The following is a 20,107-nucleotide window of genomic DNA, read 5'->3' as shown; positions in this document are numbered from 1 at the left end:
CAAGTGAGAGTTAGGCAGAAGGGGTAAGAAGGTTCTGCTTGTTTTACAGACTGGAGCTCTGGAGGCACGAGTAGACGCAGGCTGTCAGAGGTCCCCTCTCTGCCGTGTTTGGGCTTTCTACTCCCTGTTCGCTGCTGCTACAGGCAGGCTCAACAGCACCCATCTGGGTGTCGCACACTTCGTGCTCCCTCTCACAGCACTTTGGGGCTGCACCTTGCTCTGTGCCAGCCAGATTGGATGGCAAGGAGTGAGATGGGCAAAGCGCGCTGCAACCCTTAGTTGTGTGGTCAGGTCCCATCTACCCCCTACCATCCCAGCCCCAATAATAACCCTGACAGATATGGTGTTTGTGCTGCGTCCACTGCTCTGTCTGCAGGGGCCTGGTCCTTCCCATAAAAGAGTGGGTGGGCAGCTGCCATCTGCAGCAGGCAGCCTGCTTTGCCCGTGTCCCAGGCTGGCTCAAACCAGATGTGTTCCTGTGATTTCCTGCGGTTTCCACGTACGTGAATGGTACAACCTTTGGGCTTAGCTAATCATAAGCTCTGAGCAAATAGAGATACTAGGAATGGTTGTTGAATCCAAAAGACTTCCACTGAGAACAGGACTCGTACAAACACACAGGCAGGCCTGGGCTCTGCCTTGGTGAGATGCAGAGTTTGATCCCAGGTTTCAGTGCAGCTGTGAAGATGACCTGGACGTCAGCAGCGCAGGGTCCTGTGCCAGGCTGCCCTGAGCGTGCGGGAGGAGATGCAGCAGCTGTTGCTCACGGGCTGCGGTCACTGTGATACTGCTTTTGTTTTGCTCAAAGGTACGACAGGGCCAAGTTGTCACTGAAGGAGATCATGAATGTGCAGTACGTGTCGTGCATGAACCCGACTGCAGGGAGTTTCACCATCAATCCACGTTTGCAGGTAAAGCGCTGCACAATTGCAGGCATTGCTGATGTTATTTTGGGGCAGATTGTGTCTCTGACCCCACAGTTCAAACGCCAGGCTGGAGGAACAAAGCTGGCAGATCCTGCTGTTGTTTTATCCTTCATTTTAGAAATGATATGAATCCACTGAGTAACCATAATTCATGTGAAACAACAGACTGCTCCCTTATTTCCTTTTTTCTTGCATTTTCCTCACATTCTGCTGCTCAGAGTTGGAGACAAAGTTGCCAGCCAGCTTAATACCTACTTTCAGGATAGCCTTCCAGTTAATAGAAACAGATTTTGCCTTCATTTAGCTAATATTTACCTCTGGAATATAGTTCATAAAAACCTTTTGTTTTTTTAAAAATTTCCTGATAGAGCTGATGGTGTATTCCCATGATAGAAAAATAAATAAATAAATAAATAAAAAGGAATACAGTAATACAGTAACGAGTCCTGATCGTAACACAAATGTAAATTTTGGAAGAGATCTTAAACTTTAAGACTTGCTTTTAGGGGTTAGAAAGCGGCTCAACCTTCGGACCAAGAGCTGATTATTATCAGCTCTAAGGTCATTTCTCCCTTCCTTAAGTCATGAGGTGACAGTGGCTGTCTTAGGGCAGGAGGGTGAACCCCGTCTTGGAGGCAGTTTGGCTGTTACCTGTGTGTGCAAGTCACAGATGAGCCTGTGGCATCCTGTGGGCATTTGAGGGGGGCAAATAACTGCCAGACAGGCAGTGCCTTTCCCAGCTGTATATCAGAGATCAGTCAGCCGTGTATCAGATACTGTGCCATGCTGTAGAGGGAAACTTGCCRTTTGACTGGTAATGAGAAATACCCTGGGAACCAGGGTGCAGCTGCAAGAGCAGGCGTCTCGCAGCGGTGTGGCTGCGACGGGAGAGGTCCCGCGCTTAGCAGCTGCGTGCAGGAACCTGGCTGGCGCTGAGGACGGTAGACCAGAGAGCAGAATTGGTTCCCTTTCTGGACAAGCTCCTCATGAAAGGAGTTAGCCAAGGCCCTGGCCCCTTTCTAGCAAGCTGCCGCGTGTTGTTAAAATGAGGTGCCCCTCAGCTGGAAATGTGCATCTTCTCGGTCTTTGTAAGCCCCCGACCAAGAATGGGTGGTGGGGAGCTTTTGGGAGATGACTTCTTTCAGGGGCTGTTCCCAATGGCAACATGGCCATGGCTATCCCATTTTGGCAGAAAGAGAGGTTTAGTGGATTGGGGGTGAGCCAAGCATTACCATAGACTCAAAGTCAGATAACAGGCCACGGGCTGCTGTATTTAGTAGTACAGATGAAGCCCTGAAAATTAGGATTCTGTGAAATGAGCTCAGAATAAGGAAACCAATCCAAAATTGTTGCTAGTTTAAATCATGGTTACTGTAACACAAGTTCAGGTTAAGTACACTGAATTTGAGGCATTGAAATGCAATGCCCAAGATGGAGGCTAGTCTCTGTCAGAGGTCAGCGGGACCTTCAGAGGCCCTTTAGCTCTTAAACAGACTAAATTCTGAATGTAACAGTTGTGAAATGTGTTTGAAAATCTCTTATTTAGAAAGGATAAAAATGTCACTTGCAAACTTTCCTCCACTGGAAAATCAGAACAGGGAAATGGATTTATTCCAGATTGACTGCAAGTCTCCAAGTACATTTTGTTGGAGAGGTGGTTGCCCTCTCCTCTGATCTTTCCATGTGTTCCTTTCTCTTCCTCAGCGTCACTTCTGTGTCTTTGCCCTCTCAATCCCTGGACAGGATGCCTTGTCCAGGATCTACAGCACCATCTTAATGCAGCACCTGGCGAATGAGAATTTCTCAGGGGCCGTGCAAAAATCGATTCAGCAGTTGATCAACCTGGCCCTGGGCCTGCACCGGAAAGTGGCTGCTACTTTCCTGCCAACGGCCATCAAATTCCATTACATTTTCAACCTGAGAGACTTCTCCAATATCTTCCAAGTAAGTGCAGTTGCTGTCCTTTGGTAGTATCTGGAGCCTGACTCAAAGCAGTGTGAGGAGGTCGTGGATGGGTTCCCCTGGCCCAGCTAACCTTGGTGAGGAAAATACAATTTCCCCACCTAGAAAATGGCAAAGCGTATTTACCCCCAGGGAATAAAAAAAAGAAAAGTTTTCTCTGGTAACCTAGGCCCTTTCCCTAATTCCCATTTGGTTTCCTCTTTGTTAGTCACCCATAGTTTTGAGGAACCTCAGGTAGAAGTTTATTTACTGTCCAGCCTCCTGTGGTCAAGAGGAAGGGATRAATGTTTCTGGAAGGAGGTGCTTGTCATCCGTGCCAGCACATCCACGTAGCTTCTAGATGGTCAGGTACTCAGAACGCGCACAAAGGGTGGTGTTTAAAGAATTGGTAAATTACTTGAATCAAAGGCAACTCTGACTGAGTTACTGAAACTGAACTACCACTGGAGCCCAGTTCCCTATAAAGGGGAGGTTTCCAGCCTCAGTTGTTAGGCATCAGAAATATTTTCCTGTAACAATGGCAGAGATTTTTTTCCTTACAAATCTCMTACTTTAAAACAGTAGATATTGCTGTTCAAGGAGCCTTTGAGCAGAGGCTAATCCTTTCAGAGTTTGTCTGATTAATAAAAGCTTGACAAAGCTCTCAGGAGCCAAATTTAAGAGGTCTGATATACCCCAATCCATTGTACAGCCCCAGCTTATAATTTCTTGCTATCCTTGTCATTAACATCTATTTTACAAAGTAGATAGAGAAGGTTCAATGCCTTGTTGTTTGGTACATCAGATAGGAGTAAAAGTAATGATAGGCAATGGCAAATCCAAGAATGGGACTATGAAAAAGCTAATAACTCCATTGTGTCAAGGAGGTATAAACCTGTCACTCACGCATGGCTAAACATCATCAGTCTTTGGCTTTGGACTTGGGTCATTTTAAATCCTGGCTTCTAGGTAATCTGTGCTTTGAAAGGCTGAGAAGGGAGGAAAGCAGCATATCTATGGGAAACTTTGATATTTAGCTGTGGTCTGCTTGAAAGGTGCTCAGGCTGTGGGATATTAGAGATCATTCTGCCAGATCTGGATGCTGGGCCAGAGGGCAGGTGCAGTGATAGGAGCTCAGGTGGCTTTTAGTTCATCACATGGCTACAGGAGGAGCGGAATTTGGCTTCTTGGGCTCATTACATTTATTTAAATTTTTGTTCAGTTCTTCTTGAAATCCTTCCTCACTTTTTGCTATTACTTTTTGATATTTCCTTACCTTACATCTTCCAGGGTTTCTGAGATATCCTGATTTCCTGTTTAGTTCTGGTTTTGTGAGAGATTGCTGGAACACAAAATTCTTCCTGAAATTCTTTCACCTGAGGGTGGAAGAAGCTCTGGACTCTGAGAATGCATTTCCATGTGCTGCATTCATTCTATTTTCATAGATTCATAGAATAGTTTAGCTCGAAAAGGACATTTGGAGGTCTCTGGTCCCAACCCCCTGCTCAAAGCAGGGCTAACTTCAAAGTTAGGTCAGGTTGTTCAGGTGAGTTGTGACTGTTTCCCAGGGCGGAGATTCCAAAGCCATTCTGGCCCCTCTTTCACTGTTAGACTCACCCTATGGTGAAGGGAGGGGGGAAAAAAAAGAGGAGCAGGGACATCTGAGTTTCCTTAGCCTTTGGGAAGATGGAGAATAGGTGGATGTAAAGCTTGTGGGTAGGAGCATAATGCCTTTTTCAAATTCTTTTAATCCCAGACAAACAATCAAACAGGGAATGTATAATARCTGCATACCTAAGAGGCATTTGGGGATTGCTTTTACACCAGCTATCCTGTAATTATAAAAGCAGCTGATGATAATTGGTATATGGCACGAAACATATGCAAATTGCAGCTCTGGAGGCGTCAACCCTTGGAACTTGCTGCCTCTATATTGTATTATTGCTGACTTTGCACAGGTTGTTAACAACAGCTCCATTTGCAATCTGTCCAATGGTTCTGTCATTATCACRTCGTATTAGATATTAATACTGTACCTAAACATTTAAGTAGTGCCTTACAAGCTCTGCTTGATTCCTTTTGTCAAAACTGCCTGACAGCTCCTRTTACAAGGAGTCCTGTGCTAATTGTCTCATTACAAAGCACTCCAAGAACCTGTACCTTAATTGCTCCAGCTAATGAAGAATGAATGAATTTGAACCTATCTATGCATGTGGGCGTTGCACAAAAGAGAARGACTGCCCCAAAGAAACAGTCAGCAGACAGACCTGTGAACTTCTTCCTTTCACGTTTGCTCCTCTGTACCCGGTAATCATTACCACTCGGCTGATGTCTGTGTTGCTCAGCGCGAGGGATGGCACAAGCCTCGTTCTAGGATTCGCTTGAATGTGAAACTAAAAGGCATCCATTCCAAATGCCTGCAAAACACAATAAGACACAATCAATAAGATTTGGCTAGGCAAATAAACATATTGGTGAAATTGAAGGGAGAAAGAGCAACCCATGAACCCAGGGGCTGAAGGTGCTACCGGAATAGTGAGTTAACTCTGCTAAGTAATGTTCACATTTGCCCTGACTAGGCTGGAATGACCATCTCTTGGGATTTGAGCCCTTGGGTAGGAATCCTCTTTGCCTGGCTAGTCTTGTTCCTTTCCCTCAGGAGAGGAAAATGGGCACTTCTGTGTGTGATWTAACTCATCCTAAAGTAAACATGGAGAAAAGCTCAGAGGAACTGTCTTTCTGAAGCACCTCTTTCAGTAGTGGTAAAAAGAGTCCAAGATAACTGCTGTATTGTCAGACAATGACACCGTGCAGGTCTGAGGTGGGATTTGGCTCTAGGTTAGGGCACTTGAATTCAGGGGTGTGAGGTATCCAGGTTCACTGTACGCTGTGGAGTGCAGAGGGCCGTCCAACTCCCTGCGAGGGACACAGCTATGATTTCATTTATTTGCCCAAGCTTGGGTGTCTAGAAACGCTTGAAACACATCAGGACATCCCACCTGTACTCCAGCTGCTGTAGAAGGATGCAAGTGTCTTCCTGCGTCCTATCTACATACCCTGTGTGGCTGTCCTGACTGAACTGGTTGAGCTGTACCGCTCCCTTGGCTTTYGAGTAGGTATTCACAGACTGAAATCTCACCCACTGCGCATGCAGACACCTGCACCCAGGTTTAGCTGTCTTAATCTCAGCTGAAGCCAGCCCTGAAATCCCCTGAGATAAACCATCCTCCTGTTGTTGACCCGAGAAGGTCGTGGGAAATCCCAGATATTCCTACCGCATGATGATTTTCTCTGATCTTCTCAATTGATTTTGTTTGTGGACTTCACTTGCAGCTGGAGAACCCAAAATGACCCAGTATTTTTCTCAGTGGTGTGCCACTGCTTCTCTGAGATGAACCAGCCAAGTGCTGTAGCTTGAAGTTTTGGTTCAGGTCCTCCTATAGAAATAAGCCAGTCTCCCCAGTGTGGCACTACACAGGGATGTTTGTACTGCCCACCGTGAGGTGGGGACTGGCTCTCAGAAAGGGAACACAGATCACTAGGAGAGATGGGGACTGGCGGAAGGATTGTGGATGAGGAAGGGAAATCTGAGACACCCACCTGGGAGAGCAAAGCCAGCACAGGGGCACAGTTTCTCTGACAAACACACAAACAAATTTCAGGTCACTGCTGACTTGGAAACCCACTGTGGTCTGGATTGAGGGATGCTCCTTTGTGGTTTTGAAAAAGAATAATGAGGAGCCTCTAAATAAATGACCTTCATCAACCCCCTGACTTCATGGGCTAGTTTTGAAAGGTTGCAGAAGGCTGACCAAGTACTATAAAACCTATCCAYCATTAGCTGGCTTAAATTTGCTATCACAGGACCTTCCCCTTCAGCTGGAAACATTCAGGGTCAGGAGAGGCTGAAAACCACTGTCCAGGATGACAGGCAAATAGCAGCTGGAGTGGTCTTAGGTGAGATTCACAGAAGTGATAATCCTGGCTCCTTGTCCTTCGACTATATCACTTACTGTTGCTTATGTTGCTGTTCCCTGGGGTAAGGTCACCCTTCAGTCCTTTATAATCTGATGAGCCTTTGGCTGCCTCAGAAGAGGTTAGCTGTTGCTTTTCCTCTGTAGAAGGTCCCATCTGTGGTTAAAGTTTGATACTACACTGCCTTGCATTTTTGTGGCACCTTTTCATTCCTCTGGGTCCCACCATGCACTGCAGAGTTAAATTGATTGGTACGCTCCAGGCAATTTACCCATGATTAAGGAAGACAGGTCTCAGCAGCGAGAGAGTTGTGGATTATGCTTTAAAAAAAATCTATTCCCTGCTGGCTCACACCACAGAAAGCCCTGTTGCTGTCTTTCTTTCCATACGAAAGGGTTACCATGGTATTATGCTCTAAATTATATCTGTCATCTCTATAAAATAATAATCATAGACTCAGCAGGGTTGTATTTTGCTTTTTATTCTCGTTTCTAACAAGATTTTCAACCAGCATGTCACATTAAGCTCTGTGGCTTTTTAGAAGAAATGGCATTGCTTTCTTCTTGACAGCAAGATGATAAGAGTGACTCTAGCATGCCTCCCTCCAGCCTCACTCAAAGACAGCTTGGTGTTCAAGGGTGCTTTAGCAGCCAGCAGACTGTGCACTTCTTTGCACGAGGGATGGATCTTTGTGTTTATCCATGGATCAGCTGGCTAAAGAACCATAGTGTAAATTTTGGACTCACAAACACCAAAGCACACCACGTGCATCGTTGGCTCCCATGTGCATGCATAGTTGCAGAGGAGGATCAGCAGTGGCTGCAAGATTGTTGCAGGATCAGAAGCACCTTGCTTTGCTTTCCTGCCCTGTTGCAGTCCTCGGATGTGACTTAGCCTTGGACTTGGTTGGGATGGAGTACCCTGGGTCCATGTTTGCAACCCTGAAAGCGTCCTTTGCCACCCTGTTTCAGAGGCATGCTTGACTATGTGTGCTCTCATCCAGTCCAGCTATAGAGAGATCTCCCTTTCTGTCTTGCTCTCTCTGCTACTCTTCTCCCTATTAGGAAGGCAGATGCCATGGCGTGCTTGCAGGCTGCTTCCTCCATCACACACAGCAGCCACAGCATTATGCAGTGTGAATGGGGTGGCTGGAGCTTCTCATCAGTCCTGGTGAGAGCATTTAGAAACTGGTACGATACCTTCTAATAGGCCTCGAGATTCATGGCTCACATGGTGTTTATGGTATTGCCATGTCTATCACTGTTTTCATGTCTTCAAAGCACTGAGGATGGTCCAGGAACTCCAAGAGTAACATCAGGAAAAGGAAGTGAACAGAGCACTTTGTCCAACGATACAGACCAGCTGGAAAGGAGTCATAACACTGCGCTTTTTAAGTTATTTAGACTGTGAAGGAAAAAAAAGTAATTTATTTTTCTTACCTTTTTATACCTGGGAGACTTCATTTTGTCACTTCCTGATCACCCTTGTCCATGGGAGCATGTTAGCTGTTTCTCTTCACACTCACCTTTGCATTTTCGCTTCTGCTTGTGCAATACCACCCACCCCTGCTTCCARCTCTCATGCCAGCAGGCAGCGGAAGATAGGCTGTATGTCTTCATACTTCACTCCAGTCTTTTGGTTGCCCATAGCAGCATTAGCAGCAATTCCACTTGCTGGCAGGGAGCATTGCATGCAGGATGTAAGGCTTGCGAAGTGGAAATAATTAACAGCTTAGCAAGCCCAGTGTCCAGAATTCACTTTGTATTTCTTTGRGCCCTGATTTCTGGACAGCTGTTACAATTTTGCAGATTTTGTAAGAATAGCTTGAATATTTCTGGTGCTGATTTTTTTCTAAAACCAAGCATTCAGCAAAAAAGATTGCAGATGCCTCTGTTCATTCCCTATTTTAGTGGTTTTTTAGTGCCTTAGATAACAATATGCAAACAAAGTCTTTGGCTCTTCCAAGGCTGTCCTGCATGTGCAGAGACTTCTCCTGCTTCTGTCTTGGTTATCTGTATGCAATATATTTCCATGTGAAGATGAAGCTTGCATATTTTCTAYGTGTGCCAAGGAGAGCATGTTAGGGTGCTAAGAGAAAGAAAGAATTAAGCGCATCTTTCCACTAGACCATCTGACTRTTTTGACTTTGAATGTCTTCTCTGAGGAGCCTCTCTGTGACCAAAAATCCTTTAACTATGTGATGTGGGACTCTCTGGTACTCTGAGCAGTGCCAGTGCTGTGCATCTCACTATAAAAAAAGTAAGCAATCCTTTCATTTCTTAGTAGTTTCGTGGAAGCCTTCTAAGATTTCAGGTGGGAGCCGATAGTTGTTTGGAAATGCGGCTCAGGAGACCTGGCTGAAGYGTGGCTGTCCTAGATGGTTTCTGGAGGCCGTTCCTCATTAGAGAACTATGATATTGCAGAGTTTCAGGTCATCTTGTGGGCTAGAACTCATCAGTGGAGCCTCGGTGGAAGTTGTCCCACTCCGTCCTCATTAAGCCCAAGGGTGCCAACTGCAGAGGTGTGCTGACATGATRAAGTGTGAGTTGATCGATATTTGTCATGGTTTGCAGAGCTCTGATGGGCAACAAAAATATCTTATTGGCCTCACCRCACTCCTGGTAGGTGCAGAGCACAYGACATCCTGCTGGGGAGGGTGGGCTATGTGCCRCRACAAGTGGACTTGGTCACAGTTGCTATCCCTCATTGTTTGGAATTGCTCTTCTGCTCCCTTTCATAGAGTTCATGGGAAAAAAAAAAAAAAGAATACCTGGCTGAGGTCATGTTCCTGCCTTGTCAGAGCCATGACAACCCATCTCATCAACTTCCGCATGGTGCTKTGATGTGTGACGAAAACGTGGACGATGAATCTTGCTGGCATGATTAGCATATTCTCTGTTTTAGTGCCAAATATGCATTGTCTCCTCGGAGGATTGTTAAACTCTTCAGGAATCTGTCACTCAAGATTACCCTTTAATAAATCCCGATCTAATCAGTCTCAGCTGGAGGAGGACTGTTCCCTCACAGTCCGTGTCTGTGCTCTTGTGCAAGGCAACACAGCGCAACCCAGATGATCCCCGTCAAACTCTAATGGGCACAGTTGTTCCTTTGAGCAAATGCTTATTCTGTGATTTTGCTGTTTTATCATGAATATCATGGTATCTGATACATCATCAATTGCCTAGAGAAATATCCAGGGGGAGTGAGRGGGTGTGTGTGGAGGACTTCCTAACTAATTTCTGGCCTTTCTGAATAGGAAGAGAAGCTTAAAGATATAGCTGAAATACAACCTGAAGGCTCAACAGCCAGATGGAAAAAACTTGCATTGTCACAGCATTGGGCAAGGGATTGTCTTTTTGTTGTGTTTTGGAGCCACATCCAACATAGATAAAATGACTAATGACCACAAATCCTCTATGTTGTCTCAGCTGTAGACACTATGGCGTCTCCTAGAAGCTCAACCTGATAAACAGAACAACCTCATTGCTGTTTGAGGATGCGACTAGTTATTTTAATGGAAGCAGCTGGCAGCACTGCTATGAGTAGATCTAAGGGATTGGCTTGCAGAGTAAGAAAAGGGGAGACTTTCTGTTATTAAGTTAATAATTTAATTAAAAGATAAATAAATTTAATTAAATTTAATTTAAAAAGTGTGGATTTTCTCCCCTCTAAAGTAGTCGCACATTTACTTGCATCAAGATCACTCTCTTTTGTGTTGTGGGGTGTCTTCAGAGAGGTCAAGTAATTTTTTTTTTTTTTTTTTTTTCTTCTCAGCTGAAGACCTGATGGGTTGCACCTTAACTCTTTCTCTCTTTGAGTTGTCAGCTATTCTCTCACTCATTTTGTTTCTGAAATAAATAAAATAACAATTTGGCAGCTGTAAAGACAAATGTGAAACCCAAACTATTTGACTATGGGCCAGTGAGCTGAGATAGAGTTCTTTACTTTTAATGTGCTGTATATCTTATGTGTAACTAATTTAACTTTAGGAATAAAAAGCTGTCTATTTAATTCATCTCATTGAAAACCTTGTGTGCTGTTAATAGGCTTAGTTATAGGCGACACCTCCTTGAAATATCATTTTTTTGCACATTTTAATAGGACTCATGGTAAACATACTGTTGCAGACAGCAGCTAATATTTCCTGTAGGCAGAATGCACCTAATTAAAATTAATTCATTAAAAAAAAAATCATCAGTACTGAGATTTCCAAACTGCTTTTTCCTCTTGAAAACACACCCAGTGTGGTGTGGTTGTGCAAAAGGCCCTACTTCTGGGCTGACACCTGTTTCTCAATAGTCTCTGCTGCTGAGAAGGAGACCAGGACCACTGGCAAAACCAGGCTGCGTTGGTTATGCTGCTTAGAGACCTTTCTGCACACGAAATGAATATAAACTGCTTTGCTGCTTTGGGAAATCAAGATGAAGAAAAGACACTTTCTCCATGGGCGGCTGAGTAGGGGGTTATTCAGAAGTCCAAATATAGGTTGCTATAATAACTTTGCATTTATAATTCTTCAGACCCATTCTGGCGTGATATCTTGGATGCTGAGAGTGAGGTGGTCCCTTATGATCAAGATGGGGTACTCTGACCCTCTCTGTTCTCCTCAGGGCCTTCTCTTTTCTACCCCTGAATGTCTGAAGCACCCCCAAGACCTAGTGAAGCTCTACCTGCATGAGTCGAACCGCGTATACCGGGATAAGATGGTTGAAGAAAAAGATTGTGGTACCTTTGATAAAATGCAGCTGGAGATGGTGAGGAAATTCYATGATGTAAGTGTTGCAGTTCATGACTCTAATACTAAATAAAAAGAAAAGTTCCTTGGGAAAGCAGAGTTTAACTTGAGGTCTGCCCATGTCTCATTTGTCTGGAGGGCAATGCTCTTGATGGGAGCCTGAACTGGGAGCAAATCTCTGTCGTGTATATTTTGGGCTGCTAATAGTATGATATAGGTAAATGATGTGCTCTCTCTGTTTGGGGTTTGAGAGGAGGAGATTTGGGCTCTGTGAATTAATTTAATTACTTTATTTAAGTGCTTTGAGTCTTAGAAGGCAAAAGTTGGAGAAGGGTCAGATTCCGTGCTTTCAGTGGGAGGCACTGGGATGCAGACAAAAATCCTTAGTGTCTTTTCTTGCTCCAAAATTTCTTTCAGATGAAAACTCTAGACCTGCTTTCCTTCAGGTCTGTCATCACCCAGCAATGTTGCCTTATGAATTATACAAGAATCATTAAAGTGATAAGTGGTGCAGGCAGCTATTTTTCCTCCAGGTGTTATCATTGTCCATGCAACAGCCTAATGTTATGGTTATTGCTGTAGGGCTTTTCTTGAGGCCGTGTTCTCTTATGGCAGTAAGTTGAGGTTTTTTTTAATGATTTGCAAAAAGTTGTCAAGTTAAAGGATGTCAGTATAGGATCTTTTTTTCTTTCCACACTGTTTTCCTTTTTTTCCTCTTGCCCCCTTGCCCCCTTTTCCCCCACACAGGTGCAACTATATGGCCATAAAAAGGCTAAAAAGGCATTTGGTGGAATAATATATTTTTCTTGGAAAGATAGCATACAGCTGCAGTGTTTTTTCTGTGTAGTTTATACACACATTTTGTGGGATAGACGGTCTTTTATGCAAGCAAACCATTCCCAGTCTAGATCTATGCCATGCCGTACAGCCTTGGATGGTCAGGATCTTCACCCGTTACCCATTTCAGTGTTTTAGTGCTATGCATATATACTCTAGATTTTTATTTATTTTTCTATTTATTTACATATTTATTTTGCATTTCTTTGTCAGGAGACTGAGGAGACTTTAGAACAGACCAAGCAGATGAATATATACTGTCATTTTGCAAAAGGCATCGGAGAACCCAACTATAGGCCTGTTCCAAACTGGGAAGAATTGAACCAGATCCTTGTGGAAGCCTTAGATAATTACAATGAAGTCAATGCTGCCATGAACCTGGTACTTTTTGAGGACGCCATGTGCCATGTGTAAGAGGATTTCCTGGCCTCATATTCTCATACTAGCAATTAGCTGCACAGATTGCTTGCATGAAGTTTCCTGGGAACTGTAGGTATCTGTAGTTGTAGCTGATGTAAGAGAAACTGGAGGTGTGCAGAAGTTGTGGGAAGTCTCACTCTGGGCATATTGAAGTAGACAACCAAAAATGGAGGTTGCAAGTCCCTTATTTAGTGTMCAGTTTTTGAAAATTTGAGCCTTCCTCACGTTCTGTGAAGCATCCTGCCCAAATGCTGCGATTCTTCTCTGGCTGGCGTTTGGAAGGCACTTAAAACTGTGAACGGTCCCTGGGCTATGAGACGGAGGAACTGCATGCTGGTGGTTATTTTAAAGTCTGGATGCTGTTGTGATATTTTTGGCTCTCAATGCTGTGCATATTGCACAAACATTTWTTGCATGTGGTAATGTTCAAGTGCTTTATCATTTATGTGAGTCCTCACTTAACCATCTACAGATATAGGTATACTGGGACTTTCCTAAATGCCTATTATTTTATTCCGTCTTTGTTGCAAAGGTGTGCCTTCAGACGTGGTCTAGAGCCATATTTATACAAGTTCTTAAGTGGGATTTTCAAATTCATCTGAAACAAAATTCTGTGTGTTGTCTACTAGTTTAAATGGATTGAGACATTGCCTTTGCTCCTTTGATTCTTTGAAAATCCCAGTTGCATTTAGAAGTGTGAAGGTCCAGACAGATTCTCTTTGAAAATTGAACATGTGGGACTATATTAAAATAGCAAGTTTTAAATTTGTAGTTACAAAGATATTTATATTATTTTTATTGTATTTTTATGTCTGTGAGGTACTTGCAATTTGCAAAATCATTTAAATACTCTTTGAGAATCCCAGTAGAAACAAAACCTCATCTCCAGGTGCCCAAATGCAGATCTGTGAATACTGCAAGCAAGCAGGAAATCAAAGTTTGAATTTTCAGCATGATTTTCATTGGCACTGGGTAAATGCAATTTTCAGATGAAATGAATGAAATTTTGCTGAAATATGCAATTTATTTAATCTCAAGCAGTGTGTGAATTTCAGCTTGAATTTGCTAAAAGATGTCAGTTAAAAAAATAAAAATAAAAAGGCCTTAATTTGTGAAAGGAAGTGGGAAATACCTGTCTGCCATATCCCAATCCAGGGCTGATGGCACATGTTCACAAAGTATACAGCCCTGGAGAGCACATCGAGGACAAAGACTACACTGTCATTCCTGGGCAGAATTAGCCTGGAGAATTGAAACTAGGTGGACTAGCTTTCCACACAAATCTGATTGCTTTTCTGGGTATAATTTCACAATCAAATGAAGTATGTGATCAAATAGTAAGATACTTGGGTAAAGCAGCACAGTATCTCTCAAAGTCTTATTTGAAAAATTAATTCAGATTAGGCTAGGAAAATACTCAGTTAAGTGAGCTAAATAAAGGTGGGTGATGTGAAGAGGGGAATAGTGCTTGTGTTTAAGAGGGCAGTGAGGTTTTCAGAGGCAGAAGCGTGTTCCTCCTCACTCAGGGTTTTAAGGAGTGGGGAATATCAGCTATTGCCTTAAGGGAATAAATTAGAGGCGGACAGCATTCACCGTGCCTCTCTTAAACAGAACGGGTGAACAAACCTTGGAAATAATAGTGAATTCTTTTCTTATAGAAGATATTTTGGTAGAATTGGGAGTTTCCTTCCTGTGACTCTGTACCTTATGCCTCTGCCGTTTGCTTGACTCGTTCAGAAATAGAATTTTAGGACRTTGGGTTCAGAATGCAGTACTTTATGACTTCAGGAATTTCAAAGAAAGGTGCTATGGGAACAGGCACCTCTCCTGTCCCTGACCAAGTCACTCAGTGTGTTAGCTCTTGAAAACGGACCGTCCTTGCCTTTGGCGTTTGCGCTCTTCATACAGGACTCGCACGTGTTGGGGGTGAGGCATGGGGAATGAGAGTGACAGAATCATGCTCTTAAGTAATTGGTGGTTTGGATAAATAAGAAATATGATTGTGTTTTCCAGACAGGATTTTTACTGTTCTAGATATATGTTAAAATATTTTAATGTATAGCGGGACTCCTCATCTGAACATGAACCCCAAATACTAGACAGGTTCATCAGATCCTTGAATTTTGTTCTCAATTTTTGCATATCAACATAGTGCTCTTTTTCCCTTGTCCCCCTCAAAAGTGGCCAGGCCTTCATCTTAAAATATTTCTGTCCTGCAGAACGTGGCAGGTGGAATGAGAATTTGACAGAGTCTGAATTGCCACTGTACTATTTTTTTCATCAGCTGTGTCCCTTATATAGGTCTCAGCAGAGACTGGGATTGATTGCTGACATGTCACTCAGATTGACATTTTTCATCCTATTCAGAGTACAATTTCCTAGTGAATAAAATATGTATTGAAAAGCACCAGGCAGAGAAAAAGAAAAATACTCTTACTAATGAGAGATTTTGTATGCTTCAATTTAGTTGTCGCATCAACCGTATCCTGGAGTCCCCCAGAGGAAACGCTCTGCTGGTTGGCGTAGGTGGAAGTGGCAAGCAGAGCCTGACAAGACTTGCAGCTTTCATTAGCTCTCTGGAAGTTTTCCAGATCACTTTGAGGAAAGGTTATGGGATCCCTGACCTAAAGGTAGGTGACTTTTAAGACTCAAGTAGGGAGAAAGAAACAAAAAGCATAACTATTCCTGAAAACTTTGTCTTGCTGAATACTTGAGCAACACTGGTGTAAAAGTGAAAAGGCTCCAGTCAGAATATTAGACTGCAAAGTGGAATAATTCCTCTCAAAATATCTTGCTGAAGTGTATTTACATTAAGGTGCATACAGACCTGACATCCTCAGCCAGTCCTCCCAGCTGGTGAGGCCTGGTACTGCTTCCATCCAAAGCTTTGTGCTGTCTCTGGGCCATATGAATGAACTCAGAGGTGAGAACATCCACTTCATGTTTGTTCAATGACTAGAAACTGTAAAGAACCAGAGAAGTTCTATTTCATTGCTATTTATAATTAAAACAAAATGTAATAATTAGCTAATCTGTAAGATAACTGTTATGGAATGATTTGGAGGTGGAAAGGGAAGAGGAAAGAGAAGAAAAAGAGAGTTCCCAAGTCTGTTCTGGCATTTTAGGCAATGGAAGGACCGAGTGGACAGTGTGTGGTTCACTATAGAGGATATATGCCTGTGCATGTATTTATGCACAAGCTAATGAGCTTAGAAGTTGTGAATCAACATTTTAAAAATACCGCTGAAATGATTTAGAAGTATGTTAGCTTCTGGTAAGATGACTGTCATTGAAAAYGTTGTAAAAAACCCACAATTGTAACTTCACTCCATTCTCCTAGGGAGAAGTGGATGGCTGATAGATCTTCTGAGGTCTCTTCCCATCAGAGACAGGGTGGGAGATATCAAGGTAGTGAACACCACTGGCAAAGCCTGGAACAGAGCCGGTGTATTCCCCTCCTAATGTAGGCTTTACCCTATTAGATATCTGTTTTTCCAGGTCTACAGGTAGGAACTGCATCAATTCTGTCCTTTTCTGCATCAAAAAGTCAGAGCTCTTACTGGGCCAGTCTACTCCCCTCAGCTGGCTAGTCAGTAGCTTTAATTTTTTGAAATATCACTAACTTTCTGCATCTGGGACTTTGGGAGTTTGTCCAGTGTAGGAGCTGCAGCAATTGTCAAGTCATTTATTAATTGTCATTAATAAACTTGTTTCCTAAGCACCTCTATGCTTCTGTGTCTGCGGAGGTGGAAGGTAATTTGATGTTCCCTTCACTCCGTATTCATTTTCAAAGAATTTATGAAATATGGAGTGATTATTTTTTTTCTAAGATATGTAAGAGCAAGATGGTGATGGATTGCCCTGTCTGCCATTGGCTCCTCAAGCTGTTATAATTGATCTAATCCAAATTTCCAGTGATGAAAGTAACAAATTACTTTTTTGGAAGTATATTTGTCTGCTGAATTTCTAAAAGTGTTTCTGAAGCAGTGGCCAGTGTGTTACCTTGGGATTCTCTGCATGCTTTGTATCCTGTTTGGAGGAGCAGGAAGGAAAGGATGAGCTGGATGACAGTGTTTTTCCCATCTCRTGAACAACTTAGATTTCAAAAACATGGTGTTCTTCATTAGGAGGACACTGGTCCCTTTTAAAGAAAACAGCTTTTAAATGAGAGCAGGCTCTGTGTCAGAACAGCTCTAGCCCAGCTGCACTGAGTGGGAGACTGAAAGATGAGTCCCTGCTCTGACTCTGGAAAAGAAGGAAGAAATCCACTAAAAAAAACTATCTAAAAATCATCTTCCTTCCTTCCTTGAAAGAAAAAAAAGAAAAAAAAAAGGTGTTGCAGCACTTCCACAAAGAAATAATTTAATTTATGTATGTGCGCTTGTGAAACCAGAGAGATCTTCAGCATGGGGATACCAAGGACAAGCATATCCAGACCCTGCTGTCTCTCCCAAACTCTGCAGTGCTTTGGCATCCTTCTGCTTGTGACTTACCATATCCGTAACTCAGGGCAGAGCCAGTCTTTACGATGTCCCTCAACAGCCTCCACCTGCAGATAAAAGGTTCTGCCATCCATTTCCTTCTGAGCTTTGGACTAATCAGGGATTGGATTGATAAGGCAGCAATTTTACATCTTCAACCACATGCATTAACCTCTAAGCGTTTCAATCGCAGGTGCTTCCCTATGTTTAGCGGTGTTAGGCAGGACTTTCTTCTTATTTTTGTTTTATACAGACCTGGACATAATGGTAATAAGTCTTACAATGCTGATAGCAACAGTCTCCCCCATATCACTGGGAAGGCTCAGCCATGAAGATGGAGAGGGTCCAAAGCACTGTTTTATGCTAATTAATTCCTTCGTTCTCCATTAATAGGAAGATTCTGAACAGGCACCATTCCTTCTGAAATATCTCTTATTTTAGGTGTGATACCTAGCCCACACTTTGCAAAGATAGGTGCAACCTCTTGGTCCACTTTCTTTTCAACCTTCAGGCAGACCTGGCAAACCAGTACCTGAAAGCTGGCGTGAAGAACGTGGGCACCGTGTTCCTGATGACTGATGCACAGGTGGCTGATGAGCGGTTCTTGGTGCTGGTAAATGACTTGTTAGCATCAGGTACGTGTCTCATTGCTTTTGTTTTCCCRCTCCCTTTTTTTCAGTGCAGATTTGGTTAAGCTCTAGGTTAAATCCTAGGTTAAACTCTAGGATAAAAGCAGCACTAAGGTCTCGTTAGTGAGGATGCACTTCATTGTCTGTTAGCCTTTTGCGGTTTTGGATGTCTCATTCCCAGTTTTTCCCTATTTTCGTGGTTCTGTCATACTGCCTGTGGATGTTAAGTGATGTGTCTGTCATGATACTTCAGCTGAGGACAGAGCCAAAGGAATGTATTGACAGAGGATGAGTTTGACCTATGGATGCTGCGCATCCGCACTCTAGTGGTCTGATAAAATGTGATTGCTCCTGGCTAGAATATTTACCTGGARTGTCTGCAAGTCAATATGTGATATAAAGCCACAGACTGACATGTCTGTGAGTGTTATGTGGCTTCTGATCCCATTCCAGTCCTTTCTCTCTTTATTTTTCCAGACGTTTTTAAGTTGCTGAGTTGTTGCTTGCCCAAACAATTGGAGAACAGTCTGTCTCCATGCAAATGCCTTTTCTCATGCAGAATATGGTGTGATTATGTGCGGGTGCAGCATGCGGTGCGACTACAGCGCACATGGGAGCGTGCAACTGTGTTGCCATGACCACACGAAGTAACCTAGAGAGTGCGTATTCCCCAAACTCCCTGACAAATCACTGCTAGTAACTGTGTCTCATTTGTTGCCTTATTTATAAGTCAGGAGTGGGAAGACACCAGCTGGCTCAGGTGGCCTCTGTGGATGGTGGGGGATGGAGAGCCGAGAGCACAGGGGAGCGATAGTTTGTGAATAACTCCAGAGTTGACATATGCGGCTATAAATTGGCCATATGGTTCTGAGCAGCAAGCAAGGCCTTTCTGTGACAAATTCATAAGCAGGAATAAGGATTGGGTTTGTTGTGGAGGGTGGTGAGAAGCTCCCACCTTGCACCTCCCTTGCACCATGTAGATCCAAATGAACATGTTAGGACTTGAAGCGAAGCTCTGCAGCGTCCTGAGCAAGGGGCAGGTCCTTGTGGATCTACGCTGAGGCCAGACAGAAGGTCACTGATAGGGGACAGCTTCACCATGAGGGCAGACACCCTCAGCTGGCTTAGCGGGGGGAGGTCATCGTTAGCTGCCTGCCATTTTGGCCAAGAAGAAACAGGCTTTTTTGACCTCTTCTACCTTTTGAAACATGGTTCTCTTACTGGAAAAAGTTGCAGCTGGGCCCTGGTGATCAGTTACCCATCTTGTTTCTGGATGTCAAGGTCATCTTATGGCCACGTGAAAAGGCACTGTGTTTTTCTGTGGTCACCACATGGGGTAATGGGAACAGATCAAAGGTCTTTGTTGGGAATCCAGGGAAACAGTGCTGAATTGCAGCCTGACTGAGGAAGTGACTGTGCAGAGACCGTGTCTTTTCATGACATGAGCTAGTGCCAGATAGCGTGTTCTAACTGATTGTTTTGGCTACTTTCTTCTAACTGCATGCTTGTTTTTTCATATTTGTTTCACTTTTTATCGTCACCTAATAAACTGGAACAAAACAGATGTTTTAACCTTTCATATAAACTGGCAGGTTTCTGATTCTCATATTTGTCTAAGTTATTAATGTTCATATTGACAATATTTTATTCAATAATGATGATTTCAGTCAAAACAAAAATCAGAAGAGAATAGATAGGAAAATAAGTAATCACTAAAAAGCTGTTTTATTGGGTGTATTTTTGGCAATCAGTTGCATAACTACGAGCTTTTAGAAGTTTTTAGAAGGATTTTAAAACCCTTAAAAACCTTTGAAAACCTTTAACTTTTAAGAAGTTTTAGTGATCTGATTGTTCTTTGAATGCTACTGGAAAGGGCAGTGTTGAACAGCTGCAGAAATTGTGTATGTAACAAATTTATTTGCAAATGTAAAATGATTTCATTACTATGTAAAGCATTCTAGGGATTTGATTTTTTTGAAATCTGATTATCACCATAAATCAGAAAAAAAATGACTTTCTGTACTTTGATTATATTTAATGCTTGTTTCCTTTGTGCTCTGAGGAAGTTTGCTTTCACGAATGTTTGACAAATCTGTTCATTTTTTAGCAGAACAATTCTCTATACTGCCTTTCTGCTCCTGATACTCTTGGACATCCAATACA

At 43.1% G+C, this 20,107-nt stretch overlaps 1 protein-coding gene across 1 annotated transcript in view; it reads left to right on the top strand.

Annotated features, from left to right (window-relative positions):
• DNAH9 (dynein axonemal heavy chain 9) overlaps nucleotides 1-20,107 on the top strand; it is a 215,022-nt gene that overhangs the window by 74,313 nt on the left and 120,602 nt on the right. The window contains exons 41-46 of the mRNA XM_026075736.1: nucleotides 809-911; nucleotides 2,631-2,870; nucleotides 11,453-11,614; nucleotides 12,628-12,824; nucleotides 15,302-15,464; nucleotides 17,827-17,950. Coding sequence (XP_025931521.1) covers nucleotides 809-911; nucleotides 2,631-2,870; nucleotides 11,453-11,614; nucleotides 12,628-12,824; nucleotides 15,302-15,464; nucleotides 17,827-17,950 — 989 coding nt within the window. The remainder of the gene's footprint in view (nucleotides 1-808; nucleotides 912-2,630; nucleotides 2,871-11,452; nucleotides 11,615-12,627; nucleotides 12,825-15,301; nucleotides 15,465-17,826; nucleotides 17,951-20,107) is intronic.

This window comes from Apteryx rowi, unplaced genomic scaffold (assembly GCF_003343035.1).
Source record: "Apteryx rowi isolate R43461 unplaced genomic scaffold, aptRow1 scaffold_41, whole genome shotgun sequence".
In the NCBI taxonomy this organism is placed as follows: domain Eukaryota; kingdom Metazoa; phylum Chordata; class Aves; order Apterygiformes; family Apterygidae; genus Apteryx; species Apteryx rowi.
The sequence above is the reverse complement of the archived record's forward strand: the minus strand, read 5'-3'. Positions and strand labels throughout refer to the sequence as shown.